Source organism: Salvelinus alpinus, chromosome 1 (genome assembly GCF_045679555.1).
Source record: "Salvelinus alpinus chromosome 1, SLU_Salpinus.1, whole genome shotgun sequence".
Taxonomy (NCBI): domain Eukaryota; kingdom Metazoa; phylum Chordata; class Actinopteri; order Salmoniformes; family Salmonidae; genus Salvelinus; species Salvelinus alpinus.
Window position 1 is genome coordinate 10,892,025 of NC_092086.1, and position 13,031 is coordinate 10,905,055.

Here is a 13,031-nt window from a genome sequence, read left to right on the forward strand (position 1 = left end):
ATGAAATCCTTGCAACCTCTTTACCTCAGACCCCAAGTAAAAATCCACCGGTGAAAAAAGTTAAAGAAAACATTTCCATGTCGGAACTTTTCCCTGCAATCCAGTCCCTGTCTACTAAACAAGACGCCACGCTCTCCAAAGTGTCCCCCGTAGAGCGGGCTACAGAAGAAACATCAAAGACAATAGTTTCTGACAAATTATCGGTCAATCAACTACACAAAATTGTGAGCGAGAACAAGGATAAGATAACGTTCCTAGAGAATGAGCTGAAGAAAATGCAATCCAAAAATAATGAGCTGTGTGAGAATGTAGCTGAACTTCAAAGGTACTCTCGCAGGTGGAATCTGAAAATCCAAGGTGTAAAAGAGGTAGAGGGAGAGGATATTAGAGAAGTAGTCATTAATATCCTGGGAAAAGTGGCACCATGCATCAAAGACAGGCTAAGAGACGTGATTGATGTGGTACATCGACTTGGGAAACGAAGATCTGATGGACCCCCTCGCAATATCATCTTGCGCTTAACTATGCGCAATTACAGGGACATCATATGGAAAATGGCCAAGGGGAACAAGTTTCTGGACCAGAAGAAACTCCGCATCAAAGAAGCTCTGATACCGCAGGATCAGGCTGCCAGAGAGAAACTGGCCGCTGATACAGAAGGCGCGACAAGAGGGAAAGAAGGCGGGGTTCAAGGGCCCACACGCGTTTATCGAAGGAAGAATGATTACTGGGTAACTCTGTTGACATTAACCAAATTGGAACTGTGAGTACTACCATGAGTACAGTTAATGTACTGCCAATTATACATGTACCGTTCGAACTACAACTGATGAACACTTGCCAAAGAAAAGGAAGTAAATAGATTTGTTATTCTGTTAACCACCGCTACCTCAGCTGAGCGTAGTTTTCCGTCGGAGTAATCCTCTCAAGGTTCACTGTTTGTTTTATTGTTCACGTTAATACTTGTTATCTAATTTGTGTTCTTTATTTTTTAATGCAGGAGTTCGTTTTCAATTCACTCATTATCGTTAGTCTGAATGCTAGGGGTTTGAGAAATCCTACAAAAAGGAAAGCTTTATTTTTATACTGTGAACGCAGTAACGCAGATTTTGTCCTTCTTCAGGAAACTCATTCGGGTGAAAGTGATTTGAAATTTTGGAAAGCATGATGGGGAGATATGGCCTATTTCAGTCATGGATCAAATCACTCTGCTGGTGTTTTGACACTTATTCACAAGTTTAAAGGTGACATTCTAGAATCCACATCTTCACAAGACGGCAGATGGGTCATAGTAACTGTGAAACTTGACAATGCTATTTTCATCATCTGTAATGTATATGGACATAACTCACATGCTCCTAATAAGACCCTTTTTACCCAATTTACCAGGAAAGTACAGGATTTAAGCAACAAATACTCAGAGGCTTTTATAATTATTTCAGGAGATTTTAATGTAACACCTGATGCATCTGCTGATCGTTTTCCTCCTAGAACGAGTCAAAACCCTCAAAATAGTAACATTATTATTACATTATGCAAGGATCTCTGTGTTGAGGATGCCTGGCGTTATTTCAATCCGGATGCTAAGGGTTATATCTGGTCCAACAAAACTATGTCACGTAAATCTAGAATAGATTTATTCCTAATTTCCCCTCTTTTGTTACAATTTGTTATAGATGTAGATCATCAGTTGGCTCCCTTTTCTGATCATCACTTGATTTCCCTGAATTTACAAGCTACTAAAAAATCAAAAGGTACTCGAGGATATTACTCATTGAAAACATCAAATCATTCGCTAAAGATATTTTTGCAAGAAAGGACTTGGGTCATGGAAGAAGTAGATGGGAATTTTTCAAATATAAAGTCAGAGTGGTAGCCATTAAACGCGCCAAAGAGCTGATGCAATTAAAGAACCATAGAGAAAAGGAGATGATGAGCAAGCTTGACAGTTTTATAAAGAAAGATAATCTATCTGAAGAATTAACAATGTTTTATGCAAAGATCCCATTACAATATCATAATTTGTCAATTCTTTTTATGAAAACCTTTACAGCTCTCAATTTCAGGAAGATGGTTGTGAAAGTTACATTTGCCACATTCAGAATTGTGTCCCGGTAATTGAGGACGATTTCCACTCAGTTTGCGATTCACCTGTGTCAATTGGTGAAATTAGAGAGGCTCTGAATTCAATGAAAAAAGGGAAATCACCTGGCCCCGATGGCCTGTCAGTTGAATTCTATAGACAGTTTTGGGAGTTGCTAGAAGACCCGATTTTCAATATGTTTCAAGATTGCATTAAAATGGGGAAATGGTCTCCACTATGAAACAGGGCCTTATTTCATTGATTCCGAAGCCTGATAAAAACCCTTCTCTCATTGACAATTGGAGACCAATTACTTTATTAAATGTTGATTACAAATTGATTGCTCTGGTTTATGCCAAAAGATTAAAGAAAGGAATAGATACCATTATAAATGAGACTCAAACAGGATTTATGAAGGGCCGTCACATAAGCTCTAACATTAGTTTAGTCTTGGACCTTATAGATTATTCAGATGCAATTGACTCAGATGCGGTTGTCCTATTTCTGGACTTCTGTAAAGCCTTTGACACAATTGAACATGAATTTCTCTTTTACTTTTTGGTTTTGGGGATAATTTTATTAAAGTAATTCGCATGTTTTACAAAGATATAAATAGTTCTGTGCTACTAAACCTTAATACTTCCAAAAGATTTAGTATCAACAGAAGTGTACGACAGGGATGCCCAATTTCGCCATTTTTATTCATTTTGGTTGTGGAACTTCTATCTCTAGATATTCTGAATGATGCAAATTTGTATGGCTTAACCATTTTTAACAAAGAAATCAAAATTTCCCAACTGGCTGATGATACTACTCTTTTCTTAAGAGACAAAGACCAGGTCGCACATGCCCTTAATGCTATAACTGTATTTTCTATTGCATCAGGATTAATGCTGAATGTTTCTAAATGTGAAATCTTGTCACGTTCTGACCATAGTTCTTTTGTGTTTTCTTTGTTTTACTGTTGGTCAGGACGTGAGCTGGGTGGGCATTCTATGTTGAGTGTCTTGTTTGTCCATTTCTATGTATGGCCTGATATGGTTCTCAATCAGAGGCAGGTGTTAGTCATTGTCTCTGATTGGGAACCATATTTAGGTAGCTTGTTTTGTGTTGGGGTTTGTGGGTGGTTGTCTTCTGTCTTTGTGTTCTATGCACCAGATAGGACTGTTTCGGTTTTGCCACGTTTGTTATTTTGTATTGTGTAGTGTTCACGTTTATTCGTCTTTTATTAAACATGTTGAACACGAACTACGCTGCGTCTTGGTTTCTCTCCTAAAATTAAGAGAACTAAAAATATATTTAATAATTGGCTACAAAGATAACTTTCTATACTTGGGAGAGTACTTCTGTCCAAGGCAGAGGGACTGTCTGGTTTTGTGTACCCCTCATTATCGTTATGTGTAAATCCAGCTACTTGTAAAGAGATCAATAAGACCTTTCTTGACTTCATCTGGAAAAATAAGTCTCACAAACAAAATAAATCTGTCCTTTCTAACAAAAGAGCTGAAGGCGGTCTAGAAGTGTTGGATTTTGTTGACATAAATAACACTTTCAAGATAAACTGGTTGAAAAAATGTTTGATCGATACTGATTCAATATGGTATTTCATTCCAAATAATGTGTTTAATAAATTGGGAGGACTTCAATTTTTACTGAAATGTAATTATATTCCTGAAAGATTACCTGCTAAATTGGCTAGGTTTCACCAACAAGCTTTACTGGCCTGGAAAATATGTTTCCTGCACAATTTTCCCCTCCGCTCTTTTGTGGAGTAATTCAGACATAACTGTAAGGAATAAGTCATTGTTCTACCCCAGCTGGCATGAGAGGAATATTGACTTTGTTCTTGATATTTTCGACAACAAGGGTAATATTCTAACATATGAACAATTTATAACATTGAAAGAGTTTCCAATACCTTTCAGAGAGTTTATTTCTGTGATCAAAGCCGTTCCCAGTGGTCTAACTACACTTATGAAAAGTCATCTTAATTTTGGGAATGATCACAAAGGTTATCCAGAACTCAGATTGGAAGGCGTGGGCTTACTTGAGAAATCTTGTTGTAATAAATATATAACACAAATTCTTCATTCACAAAACCAACTTACACCGAGAGGAAAGTTTTTCTGGAACATGCTTATTCCTGACATTGTCTGGAAAAATGCATGGTTAAGGCCTTATAAATACTGTATACCAAACAAAGTTAAGGAAGTGCACTTCAACATTTTACATAAGATATATCCATGTAATTCTATAATTTCCAAATGTGTGGCTATTGATGATATCTGCGTTTTCTGTGGAAAAGAAGGTGAGAATCTGTCTCACTTGTTCTTTGAATGTAAATTTGTGTCAGAATTTTGGGAAAACCTTGCAAAGTACTTATTTACCATTATGAATACTGCCTATATTTTTAACACAAAATATATAATATGTTACTATTGCAATGATAACAAAACCACTGAAATGATTGTTAATTTTTTTATTCTTGTTGCCAAATACTTTATACACAAACAAAGATTCCAAAATTCTATACCAAAATTACAAATTTTTCCTGATTGAATTTAATTATCTTATTAAAACACTAACCCTAGTGAATAACAACAAGAATAACATCTTCATGAATCATTATAATAAGATATTTTCAGAGTGAATATAATTGCACTTAATTTGTTTATTTTTTGTATTATTTTATTTGTATTGATATTTTTGTATGTTTGAGCATTGTTAATACCTGTGTTTGGTTTGCTAGGCATGTTTGATGCAGCAATGTAAGTAGATTTTTGTATTATGAATAAATAAATAAAATATTTTACAAAAATTTTAATACATTTTTTATTTTTTTTATAATCCATAAACAGGGATGCTAACTGGTGACCATGACAACATGAATGCTAACTGGTGACCATGACCATGAGGGGGGACCTGATCCTAAATCATAATGAATCAGATTACATGGAGAGGGGGGGACCTGATCCTAGATCATAATGAATCAGATTACATGGAGAGGAGGGACCTGATCCTAGATCATAATGAATCAGATTACATGGAGAGGGGGGACCTGATCCTAGATCATAATGAATCAGATTACATGGAGAGGGGGACCTGATCCTAGATCAGCACTCCTCCTCTGGGACACTGCTTGTATGAAACCAAACACATAGTTGTAAAGTCTAGTTACAGCAGGTGTTTACTGCCATCTAGTGGAAGATACCAATAAAACACTTTATTATCAGGGTGGGGAGACGGCTGAGCTGAAACAGAAAGTAAAGTTGTTCTTTTGGAAAGGATCCATTTTGAGGACAGAGCTAAAAAAACGCGAAATGGAGAGAACTAAAAAATAAAGTAAGTATTTCTGAACAATAATCTATTCTAATGGACAGAGTAAGAGAATGAATACCTGTAATGAGATATTACTAGTTAGTAGAACTGCTACTTGAGCTGAGTTGCTGACAGACAGCAGTTTTCAAAGTGTAAACTAATCAGTAGGCCGACATGTTATCAGTAAAACGTCTGGTAAAGATGGTGGAGGAGCTTTTCAATTATATGGTTTTATGTTTATCTCAGGGTTTCTCAATCCTTTTGTTCTTACCAGCACTTACACACCTGATTCAACTAATCATCAAATATTTTAAGACAGTTTAATATTTGAGGCATACAAATGAACATTCTCAAATTAAAACCTTTTGGGTTTGTAGGCCTGTTTATAATTATTAAAGGCCGACAGTAACTCACATTTTGGAGGAAAAAAATACAGCTAAACTTGGTTTCGAGTAAATTATATGTTTATCAAAAACAATGTAAGAGAGATGTCTTGAAGAAACGCGTCTGGGTTTAGAACTCTGTGTCTCAGTGCGCTGCGACAGTGGGAAGTTCGTTTTGCATGGCCCGGTGCTACAGGTTCGTGGACATTTATTTTAAGGACCAATGGAATGGTCTAAAATGCGCAAAATCTTCTCACCCGGGGAGCCGGGCAATGCACAACGAATTCCCCCAGTGACCGTTACTTTATTTCCTGATATGAAATGTAAAGTAACTTTGTAGCCGACGCAGTTCCAGAATGTCTGTTGAAACTGTGTCTCATATGGAACGTTAGAACAGTGGTGGAAACAGAACTCAGTTCTCAAACTGGAGTAAAAGGAAAGATTCCTTCATAGAACATGACTCAAGTAAAAGTGAAAGTCACTCAGTAAAATACTACTTCAGGAAAAGTCTAAAAGTATTTGGTTTCAAATATAGTTAAGTATCAAAAGTAAAAGTAAAGTAGTAATAATTTAAAAATCATTTTATTAAGCAAACCAGACAGCACAATTTTCTTGTTATTTTAATTTACGGATAGCCAGGGTCACACTCCAACACTCAGACATCATTTAAAAACAAAGCATTTGTGTTTAGTGAGTCCGCCAGATCAGAAGCAGTAGGGATGACCAAGGATGTTCTCTGTTTAGTGAGTTCGCCAGATAAGAGGCAGTAGGGATGACCACGGATGTTCTCTTGAAGTGTGTGAATTGGACCATTTCCTGTCCAAGGAGTACTTTTGGGTGTCAGGGAAAATGTATGGAGTAAAAAGTACATCATTTTCTTTTTGAATGTAGTGAAGTAAAAGTAAAAGTTGTTCAAAATATAAATAGTAAAGTAAAGGACAGATACCCAGAAAACTACTGAAGTAGTACTTTAAAGTATTTTACTGAAGTACTTTACACCACTGTATTAGAAGACAGATAAATGTGTTGATTTGAAGGAAAGACGGGCAGATTCTGGTAGGTAGGCTACAAACTATTATAAAGTTAGGTCGCCGTCAGACATTCAACAGTCACAGTAGGTTTGAGATACAGTATGATCACTAATCATGCCGACCAACCTGATGGTCTCTGTTGGAAATGTTGTGAAAAGTATCTGGCCTCGGCTATAAATATCTGTCATTACTCATATCATATGTATATACTGCATTCTATACTATTCTACTGTATCTTAGTCTATGCATTACTCATCTCATATGTATATACTGTATTCTATACTATTCTACTGTATCTTAGTCTATGCCGCTCAGACATTGTGACCAATAACATTTGATTTGATTTAGATTAGGCTATATACACTACATGACCAAAAGTATGTGGACACCTGCTAGTCGAACATCTCATTCCAAAAGCATGTCCATTCATATGGAGTTGTTCCCCCTTTGCTGCTATAACAGCCTCCACTCTTCTGGTAAGGCTTTGCACAAGATGTTGGAACATTGCTGCTATAATAGCATCCACTCTTCTGGGAAGGCTTTCCACAAGATGTTGGAACATTGCTGCGGGGACTAGCTTCCATTCAGCCACAAGAGCATTAGTGAGGTCGGGCACTGATGTTGGGTGATTAGGCCTGGCTGGCAGTCGGCGTTCCAATTCATCCCAAAGGTGTTCGATGGGGTTGAGGTCAGGGCTCTGTGCAGGCCAGTCAAGTTCATCCACACCGATCTCGACAAGCCATTTCTGTATGGACCTCGCTTTGTGCACGGGGACATTGTCATGCTGAAACAGAAAATGGCCTTCCCCAAACTGTTGCCACAAAGTTGGAAGCACAGAATCGTCTAGAATGTAATTTTATACTGTAGAGTTAAGATTTCTCTTCACTAGAACTAGGGGGCCCGAACCATGAAAAACAGCCCCAGACCATTATTCCTCCTCCACCAAACTTTACAGTTGGCACTATGCATTCGGGCAGGTAGCGTTTTCCTGGCATCCGCCAAACCCAGATTCGTCCGTCGGACTGCCAGATGGTGAAGCGTGATTCATAACTCCAACGAACACGTTTCCACTGTTCCAGAGTCCAATGGCGGCGAGCTTTACACCACTCAAGCAGATGCTTGGCATTGCGCATGATGATCTTGTGTGCGGCTGCTCGACCATGGAAACTAATTTCTAACTAATGAAGCTCCCGACGAACAGTTATTTTGCTGACGTTGCAGTTTGGAACTTGGTAGTGAGTGTTGCAACCGAGGACAGACCATTTTTATGCTCTTCTGCACTCGGCGGGCCCGTTCTGTGAGCTTGTGTGGCCTTCCACTTCACAGTTGAGCCGTTGTTGCTCCTAGACGTTTCCACTTCACAATAACAGCACTTACAGTTGACCGGGGCAGCTCTAGCAGGGCAGGAATTTGACGAACTGACTTGTTGGTAAGGTGGCATCCTATGACATTTGTCTATGGAGATTGCATGGCGGTCTGCTCGATTCTATACATCTGTCAGCAGCGGGTGTGGCTGAAATAGCTGAATTCTCTCATTTGAAGGGGTGTCCACATACTTTTGTATATATAGTGTACATGCTCTGTCCTGCTACTGGTAGGACTATAACATTATGTGAACTGACCTGAACAGGTTTAGGCTGGTCATCTATGATATGTAGGTTATATACAGTACATTCTCTGTCCTGCTACTGGTAGGTCTATAACATTATGTGAACTGATCTGAACAGGTTTAGACTGGTCATCTATGATATGTAGGTTATATACAGTACATTCTCTGTCCTGCTGCTGGTAGGTCTATAACATTATGTGAACCGATCTGAACAGGTTTAGACTGGTCATCTATGATATGTAGGTTATAGCTGAGGTATAGACCTTGATCTGCATATCACTAACAACCCACTACTATACATTATAACCTAGTCTACTTTACATAATATAACATATCACTAACAACCCACTATTATACATTATAACCTAGCCTACTTTACATAATATAACATCTACATATCACTAACAAACTGCTATTATACATTATAACCTAGTCTACTTTACATAATATAAAATCTCTTACTTGATGCAAAAAACCTTTCTGAATGGATCAATGATTTCCCCCTCAGATCAATCATGTCCATTTCAGCCCTTCTGTCTACATTCTCAGATATGTTTAGAAAAGAACAGATTGAAAGACAATGAACAATAAATAGCCTACTTTTAATGAATACAAATAATTGTGAGACATGGCCTTGTTCTGCTGTACTGTCTAGAACTACCTTAACAAACAGTGACTTATTATTATTATTATTATTATTGTTGCTGTACTGTCTAGAACTACCTTAAACTACCCTCAAATAAAAGGTGATACCCTCAAAGAATAGCAGTGTGGTTTAAGACACAAGGCGAGACCCAGATGGCACGGGAGGCAGATGGTTAGAGTCTTTGATATTTATTAATATACTAAAAGGGGAAGGCAAGAGAATGGTCGTGGACAGGCAAAAGGTCATAACCAGATCAGAGTCCAGGAGGTACAGTTTGGCAGGCAGGCTTGAGGTCAGGACAGGCAGAATGGTCAGGCAGACTAAAACAGTGACTTATTATTATTATTATTATTGTTGCTGTACTGTCTAGAACTACCTTAACAAACAGTGACTTATTATTATTATTATTATTGTTGCTGTACTGTCTAGAACTACCTTAACAAACAGTGACTTATTATTATTATCATTATTATTATTATTATTATTATTGTTGTACTGTCTATAACTACCTTAACAAACAGTGATTTATTATTATTATTGACAGTTACCATGGAGAGGAAATGTCACAACTACATGTTCATGTGATGCATTAAATCACCTGACTGTTTCTATGTCTGTTAGTAAATGTTTTATTTCTCAAAGAAATAATGAATAAATGAAAACCAATTATTTGTTGTCACTGTGTTAACCACAACCAACATGCTGGATCTCTGTTTAGGGGACAGTGCTCTAAAATGAGTCTCTCTGTGGAGAGAGAGGGGGACCCTGCCTCTAAAATGCATCTCTCTGGGGGACATGACACCAAAGCTAAGAGGTAAGATGACAATTTTATGAAGATTTGATTAAGTTTATTTCCAAAATAAATAGCTATCTTAAGATGAATGCACTTACTGTAAATCTCTCTGGATAAGAGCATCTGCTAAATCAGGGGTTCTCAATCCGGGGTCTGTGGAGGTACTGCAGGGGTTCTCAATCTGGGGTCTGTGGAGGTACTGCAGGGGTTCTCAATCCGGGGTCTGTGGAGGTACTGCAGGGGTTCTCAATCCGGGGTCTGTGGAGGTACTGCAGGGGTTCTCAATCCGGGGTCTGTGGAGGTACTGCAGGGGTTCTCAATCCGGGGTCTGTGGAGGTACTGCAGGGGTTCCACGGCACCCTGACTGTACTCGTTGCAATGTGAGACATTTGATAGAATTTTCACGACACGACCACTTTGCCTACTCCTAATTATTGCCTAATATATAGGAATGCATATTTTTTTTACCAATTCTGATCGTTGTTACAAGCAGATTTTTTACAATATAATCGTTATATCAACACACTCTTCACACCCGTTTAACAACTCTAAATATTTTTGGTATAGTAGTCATAAAGTCCCTTGCCAATAATGTTGCCTACAACGTTGCATACAATGTTAATATTCATCAAACACATATTACGCCCTAGATACCTTCAACTGCCCAATTTATAGCCATGCCCAATTTAGGATTGTTTTTTAACAATGTGATGTTGCGCAAAGGGAGAACTTGAAATAACATGATGTAGATAATTAAATAATCAAAAGAAAAACGTGTTTATTTTACACTCTTAGAAAAGAAGGTTCCTTATAGAACCAAAAAGGCTTCTATCACTTCCTTAATATATGGAACCACTAAAAGTTATATATATTTTTGGGTTCAGTGAAGAAGAACCTCTAGAGTTCTGATCAACAAAAGGTTCATGTTTTGAGGATGTGAACCCAGCAGCCCTCCAGTGGTCAGATCAATTCCACCTGTTTTTTCCAGCGCCCGGCCCGGGATTCGAACCAGCCACCTTTCGGTCACAGCTCCAACTCCAACCTGAGTTAATCTTCAGAAATAAGCATGAGTTAATCTGCCAAAATGAAGACAAAATGCTATGCAGTTATACATGGTATCACTTGTTATACATAATTATTATACATAAATCATTGCCAAAAGCACAAGACATACTGTTGCATGTAGGTCTATATTATTTATGGGTTGATCACATAGAAATATAAAAACATTATTTTTAACTACTGCAAAGCAATTACATGTGGCGCAGGAACCACTGACTCACTGCATTATTCAATAGTATTATCAAGACACCTGCTGTTAACTCTTAACTACTTAGGACAGCTCACGAGGTGTCCAAAATATCTGCTGACTAGGTGGGACTAGATTTCATGCATAGCTATAATTTATACCCATAAGTGTAAAATGTCTTTATTCTCAGCACTTATACGAACAATTTTCTACTCTGACACACTTTGTCGATATGGACCCAGATCTCAACATATTGTTATAAAAAAACATAGAATGTTTGTTTTACATAATAATAAAAAATGAATATTACTAATGTAACCCGCTGTAAAGACTGGGTTTAGTTGATTGTGTTGCACTGCTCATGTCCGCGTTCTGGAACTGTCCGCGTCCCCGTACAGAACTGTCCGCGTCCCCGTACGGTGTGGCGCCAAGCATATTGTCCGGTTACGCGCAGAGTTGGCTGAGGTGATCTTGGGGAATAACGACGGAGTTCACTACAGTGTTGAGACACCGAAGTTCAGTGTTCAATTTGCTTTTTTCTTTACGGTCAGGGACAGTATGAGTGTAGCCAGATCCTTTTCACTCTCTATCCTTGTTTCATTTTGTGGTTCACCGGATTCGTCATTTTCATCGAGACGAGGTACAGAACGACCAGCTAGCTAGCCAAGCTAGTCGGTACAGCTCGGTAAGCTAGCTATCTATCTACCAGCAGCATCCTAGTTAACTTAGCTAACAATACATCATTCTCTCGTTGACGGATGCTGGCTACCTCTGTCCGGTTCTCCTCTCTTCACTAGATGGACGGTAACTTTAGTGTTTAACCCCTCTGTGTCCAAGGACCGAACTTTTGAATATTATTTTCAGGGCACCTCAATAGCAGGTATTGAACACCGGGTAAATAATCACTAGTCAGAGCCTCAACCTCAGTATACATTCATTATAAAACACATCTTAATATCTGATATTGCGAGTAAACAACCTCGGAATAGAAAAGACAAGAGTGCGTCTTCCAGCCCACCAATAAATTACATAATTCAACCCTCCCGGTTAGTAAATTTACCTCAACATGCCCCCGGAGAAGGCAGAGTAACGACACCAGCCTTTTAGCGGGGCTGACAGGCTGACTACAACGCTCGCGTCGCTAAATGAATTTCGTTATTAAAAATGACACACTGCTCGCACGCGCCAATGAGCGTCTAGAAGTCAGTTCTATTTGTGACGCAGTTCGCGCTTCATCTCCTCATTGGTTTATAGAAGCAGGTACCCACGTGCCATCTCCTCATTGGTTTATAGAAGCAGGTACCCACGTGTCATCTCCTCATTGGTTTATAGCAGCAGGTACCCACGTGCCATCTCCTCATTGGTTTATAGAAGCAGGTACCCACGTGCCATCTCCTCATTGGTTTATAGAAGCAGGTACCCACGTGTCATCTCCTCATTGGTTTATAGAAGCAGGTACCCACGTGTCATCTCCTCATTGGTTTATAGCAGCAGGTACCCACGTGTCATCTCCTCATTGGTTTATAGAAGCAGGTACCCACGTGCCATCTCCTCATTGAGCAAAAAAACATAACTTAACATAAACATAACTTCTTTAAAGAATAAAAGCTAATTTACAAACATTTCTGAAAATGGATATATAGCTTTTTGGAATGAAACTCTTCTTCTGTTTCCCCATCTGACCTCAGAGTAGATGAGAGATGTAATGTTTGTCTCTGTTGTGTTGAAGTCCAATCAAGCAGGAGAGACCAGCCTCCCCTGTACCCAGCTGTGTGTCCATGAAGAGTGACAAGTCTATGAATCTTCCTATATTCTTTAGAGAGGGAGACTTTTCTACTGAACAAAGGTAAGATGAACTCATGGGTCATGGTCAGTGAGTTAAACAACACTGTCTCTAGTCAATTCTCCTCTCCCATTTT

The 13,031-nt window shown here is 38.6% G+C and overlaps 1 protein-coding gene across 4 annotated transcripts in view; it reads left to right on the top strand.

The window, feature by feature from the left end:
- LOC139583688 (NLR family CARD domain-containing protein 3-like) overlaps positions 1 to 13,031 on the top strand; it is a 672,088-nt gene that overhangs the window by 99,806 nt on the left and 559,251 nt on the right. For all 4 annotated transcript variants that reach the window (XM_071326905.1, XM_071326078.1, XM_071415422.1 and 1 more), the window contains exon 4: positions 12,842 to 12,958. In XM_071326905.1, coding sequence (XP_071183006.1) covers positions 12,842 to 12,958 — 117 coding nt within the window. The remainder of the gene's footprint in view (positions 1 to 12,841; positions 12,959 to 13,031) is intronic.